We start from the raw sequence: 5,775 nt of genomic DNA on the forward strand, positions 1-5,775 counted from the left end.
TCTACATGTCAAAATCTTTTTTTTTTTTTGTAGAAAAGTCCTGAGTTCTGTTTTCTTAGAATTATAGAAGCCTAAGTCTGTATTTTTCAACACATATATCAAAACTTTGAACACAAAATAGATTTTATAATCTTTGAACTAATTGGTGATCAGCTGGTAACTATTAGAAACACACACTTCTACTTGACAAGAAAAATGTTTTTTATATACAAGATGTATTTCAGAGAAATAATAGGCTCAGGTAAAAGTTGACAGACACATTCTATTGCCAGTCTTTGTGAAATCACAAATGTTTATTACCCGGAATGGGCTTTAGAAGTTGACTGCTTTCAAGACTGTAAACATTTTTGTTGAGATCTAAATCAAAATGGTCAGAGTAGACTCTTGCATCTTATTACATTAAGGCACTGGGATTACAAAGTAGTAGTGAAGTACAATGCAATTGTCTTCATTAAGGTAACCTTGACTTTCAAAAGGCCTGAAGTGTTTGTGGAAAGTCAAGTCAAGTCGTGTAGAGACAGCTGGTAAAACCCATAGCTCAACAGTCCCCCGCTCTTTAATATTACATTGAATCAGTTATTAGCTCTTTGGCAGTGAATGCTATACTACAGTAATCCACAACTTGCCTGGTTAATTTTGCTAGTTATATTCCTTCTGAAAGGACTGGAAAAGGTAGTCTAGACCATGTAGTAAACACATCGCAATCATTTAAATGTAAGCTAGGTTTCATATCTTGTTTCAGACAAGCCTAATGGAAGTCTTTACCACTGATTGCAAGCAATTTTCTAATGAAGTTACGGAATGCTGTAGACATGACTGCAAATAAATGTGTACACTGTATAAATAAAATGTACATTCTCATATATCTGACTGAATAAATATAAAATCTCAGTTATCAAATATTACATGTTTTGAAATCAAATCTATAAAAATTGTGCTTATTAACACTGAATATGTATAAATCTACCCAAGAACTAAATTAAACAAAATAATCTACTTTCATAAATTATAGCAAAACTAAACAAGTAAGTTATTTTTAAAAAACTGTAAATTATTTTAAGTACAACATTCAGCACACAGCATCCTGTCAATCAATTTTAGCAGTACAGTTGTGTAGTAATACAATGTACTGGTTTATATAAAAATTAATATATTTACATTATCAATATGTACAATTGTTACATTATCAATATGTAACAATTATATGACATATACTTAATTAGATTTTAATCAAACACCTAAAATTAGGTCAGAGAAACTAAAGAACTAATAGAGAACAGGAACAGAATTCAAAGCCAGGCCAATCAATGTATTTCATGACACCAGAGCAAGAAAATGAGGTCACAAGCAACCTTCATTTTCGTGAGTTATATGAAAGCAGACATCACTTTTACAGCTAAATGTTGCACACACAATGACTATGTGTCATCTTGTGGTCTGACAAAGAGAAAGAACAGTTCTGCAATATGGAGGACAGAATGAACTGCTAAATGACTCCTCTCTGTCCTGGACCTACTCTGAGCAGAAGTAAAACTTACCTAACACTGTTTACGGCAGGAAGATCTGAAGAAGGAACTCAGTTACACAGAAAATTTTATAGACAGTTGATCTATTCTCAACCTGAGTTCATTAGTTAATTTTGTTTATTTAAAAATCGTACCTGGAGAGATATCTCAGAAATTTAGAATGTGAACAGCTTTTTCAGAGTTCAAGTTCTCCTCAGAATGCCCATGTCAGATGGCTTACAACTACCAGTTACGCCTAATGCCATGAATTTCTGGCCTTTAAAGGTATCTGCACTCATGGGCTCCCCCTTTCTCTCCCACAAAATGTACTCACTTAACTGAAAATATAAAGAATACATTAAAATATGATTAAAATATTCTCAACACAGCTTCAAGTGGCATTCCTGCAGCTTAAATCTTCATTGTAGTATAAAATTAGAATGTGTTCTAAGCTGCATCAGCAGTCATTCATGTGGCTTAGATATTTATGATAGATTCTGTTGTAAAAAAATTAATGAGGAATCCAAACAGGTGCCATGGTGCATTTCAAGTATGTGAATGCACTTAGACCATTCTGTGGTATCATTTGACTTTTGAATTGTATGGAAGAAAGGCCAAGCGCCCTCAAAATAAGTAAGTATGTAACTCTCTTTTCCTCCTAGGTTATATTAAAATATGCAATAACTTTAAAGGCTGTAATGCAAATAGAGATTGCCAGCAACTCTAAACAATTCTAAACAAGTGGTCTGCTTTATTGCTCCCATGATAAGCCATGATAAGCAACATTCCCTTCCTGTATCAGCCAAATGCTCTCCAAAATGCATTTCTCAAAAGAAGGAATAGTGAAACTCTAGCTGGTTTCCCGTCTCATAAGTAGATTTATGATATTCTTAAGATCGAAACAATTTTCTCTCTGTTATGTACTTTCTAATGGAAAAAGCACATCTATTTTCCCATTCCAATATTAAGATGAAAAATGCTTCTGTTCACAATATGTATGAATTTTAAATATAAAATATAATGTGTTCAAAACAGCCAGCTGCTATTCATTTTCATTCCTATGTAGAAATGGTAAATTCATTGAAGCAAAACATAAACCAGAATTTACAGTAAACATGCTTTTGTGAAAATAGAAAGAAATATTTATTTTTACACAAGATGAATAACTGATTATCGTAATTCTTCTGATACTTTGTTTTTTTTTTTAAGTAAGGATGTTGAAAGAAGACACAGCCTTCAAATTTTCTGTTATTTACTTACAATCAAGCCACTATTCGCTTGTCTCTTTTCTCTGGCATCAATCATTTTGTAGAATATCCCGCCTGGATTAAACTGAGTACTCCAGACAATCACATTTTTTTGATAATGTACATCCATCCCTGTTATTCTTGAATTATGTTCAACATGAGAAATCTGCTGATGACCGCCACTGTAGTTGAATGGATATACAAAACCCAGGATGTCAGTGTCATTAGCTATGTAGAGAGCTTGATCTTCAGAGCCTGCAGATTATTATAATAAAATACAAAATAGAGGAAATTTCAACTAGGGCAAAAGTGATAATATACTTTAAATTATCTTGAATTGTTATTCTTTATACAGTTTCTCCCAAAGTGAAAATCACCTAGTTTTCTACTTTTTAAAACTCTTCATAATATTTCTGCTTAATACTTTTCTACCATAATCATTCACAGTCACTTCCTTTTTTAAGTACAAAGCTTATTTCATGTGCATAAATTAAGGACTGGAAAAGGATGTCTGTAGCAAGTCACAACATACTGTGTTCTGATGTTTTGATTTTTGGTATTTAGATGTTATCCTATGCCATGTGGCCCTATTACTTTAACTATTGAAGTCTCTCTCTCTCTCTCTCCCTCTCTCTCTCTCTTTCTTTCTCTCTCTCTTTTTTTATTATTTTTGAGGGGGTAGAGATTCATTCAACCAATGGCTTTGCAAAAACTCCATCACTAAGCTACATCCTGTCCTGTTTTACTTTCCATTTAACAGATTTTGTTCTTTGTTAAATTAAGGTTTTGTAATTTTATTTCTAATTGAATGGGAGAGTGCTCCCTATGTTATGACACCTGTAACACACACTAATATTATTTTCACATTGGTTGAAGAGGAAAACTCACTGAAAAGTCTAATATTATTAAAATATTAAAACATAGAACAATTTCAAATCGTATATCCTGCAAAAATAATGTAGTTGTACAAATCACACTTAGGTACATATGGTAAGCTGAATTATGTCCATTTCAGCCACACTTTACATCACAGAATTTGATAATATATAATAACTCATTTAATAATCCAAATACTAATATTTATTCTCTTTTGGATATTATATTAATTCTTTTTCAACTTATTTTTATTTCTTACGGAAATCATGGAAATAGATACGATATTGCAATTTTATAAATGAAGAACCAAGTCTCGACTACCTCAGTGACTTCCTCTAGGCCATGCACTGTAGAAAATATGGTCATAGGATTCAAACTTAAGTACACTTAACATCGTTCACACAGGGTAAATGACAGTGAACCACTTTTCTCCTGCGATCATTTCTTATTAATCATACTGTATAGCTGATGATATTAAAACTATATAATTGTGTAAAATACATGAGCAATTAAAATACACATGTAGAAGTCTAACACTGTCTTTTAATTAGAAATAATTGTCTTTTAAATTAAAAAATGTAGTGGCAAATTGAAAAGTTACAGAATTTAGAAATAAGGTTTTATATTCAAACATTGAAAGGTCATACACAAATCCCCTTGTCTTTATAATCCTAGTCCTTATGCTTTCATGATTTTACAATTGTTAAATATAGTTTTTACATTAACTGAAAAGAACAGAATTACTGCATTTTGGCTGTAAGACTGGTGCTTAAATTTTTTATCCTTCTGACAAATTACTACAAACGCAAAGTAATTTTAATACTTTTTGCACTATCTTTAATAATTTTCTCTGTAAATCACTTTGAACAAGACTAAGAACATAAGGCAGAGACACAAGCAAGCAAGCTTTAGTTATCTAAGCAGAGGAGCAATCCAAGGACTTACTGCATGTTTTAAAATAAGCTCACACAGGAGACTTTGGAAGTTTCCAGAATAGAAACATGATATTATTAATTAAAGGAAAATATAGTTCACATTTCAAAATAAAAATAAAATAGCCACATTGATTGTCTTAATATCTAAATATTTCATATTATTCAGAATAGATATTTTGCTAAAATGCAACATACAAAATTTTCCCCTTAAGATATTCATGAAGAATTGAAATGGCTTTTTAATTACCTTACCTTTTGCTATACAGCTGTTGTTTTTTTCTTGAAAGTTCTGGTCACAGACACATTTATATGATCCTCGTGTGTTTAGACAGTGGTGGGAGCATATTCCAAACACCAGGCATTCATTGAGATCTGTGAGAGAAGAGCTCAGAATCCATCTTCACCATTGCAAAATAAGGACTATTCTGACAACTAAACAGAGAACCTCAACAGCCATCTGCAAATAAGCAGGGCTAAGTCAGCAAGAAGTAAAGAAGCCACAGGTAATGTCTATGAATTAAAACATGCCACTGAATTAAGGGCATAAATAGACCTGGGAACTCAGTCACATGATCAGGAGGATTGTTGACCACCTGTTTTCCTCCTCCACTTTCACATAGATTCCTCTTCTCCCTACATATTGTTTATTTGGCCTGATTAGGTAACAAAATTGTAAGATAAATTCATACCTCAAATTATGTTTAGCACAGGAAAATACCTGGCTTTTCTTTAGCACTCTATAGCACTTTACACGCTCAGTGCTATAAACAAGCATACCCAGTGACACCTGAAGACGACATCAGGACAGTATACTGTGCACACTCTGTTGCCTATGGTATGGCATTTCTCCGATGAATCCTGAAGCTCTGTGATACCAACTACTTTCTGTGTAATAATATTTACTTGTCTTCAGGATGAATCAAGGATGAAGTAAAATGTATCATATTAACCCTGTACCACCTAAATTACAGTAGATTATTTTGCTTTGTTTAGGGCTTCAGCTCTTTCTACAGCTTACGTTTGGACATGGTATATAAGACAAACCTGTGTTTTATCTTATAAAAAGATTCTGACCTTTTCAAGTGGCTCTTCTGATTTCATATATTCACCATGCCTGTAAACAGCACTGTTAAGGTCTTTCTTTTTCTATTCTGTATTTTGGTCTTTCTTTTCTCTTTCTTTTTCTTTTCTTTTTTTTTTTGGTTATTTCAA

At 32.4% G+C, this 5,775-nt stretch overlaps 1 protein-coding gene and 1 pseudogene across 7 annotated transcripts in view; one reads left to right on the forward strand and one right to left on the reverse strand.

Annotated features, from left to right (window-relative positions):
• The window catches only part of LOC116090126, a 1,191,078-nt pseudogene that overhangs the window by 680,809 nt on the left and 504,494 nt on the right, over positions 1–5,775 (forward strand).
• Lrp1b (LDL receptor related protein 1B) overlaps positions 1–5,775 on the reverse strand; it is a 1,939,581-nt gene that overhangs the window by 108,116 nt on the left and 1,825,690 nt on the right. For all 7 annotated transcript variants that reach the window (XM_031370139.1, XM_031370141.1, XM_031370138.1 and 4 more), the window contains 2 exons: positions 4,816–4,935; positions 2,766–3,007 (listed from right to left, as the gene is read on the reverse strand). In XM_031370139.1, the coding sequence (XP_031225999.1) occupies positions 2,766–3,007; positions 4,816–4,935 (362 nt within the window). The remainder of the gene's footprint in view (positions 1–2,765; positions 3,008–4,815; positions 4,936–5,775) is intronic.

The sequence above is a fragment of the Mastomys coucha genome, unplaced genomic scaffold (assembly GCF_008632895.1).
Source record: "Mastomys coucha isolate ucsf_1 unplaced genomic scaffold, UCSF_Mcou_1 pScaffold15, whole genome shotgun sequence".
NCBI lineage: Eukaryota > Metazoa > Chordata > Mammalia > Rodentia > Muridae > Mastomys > Mastomys coucha.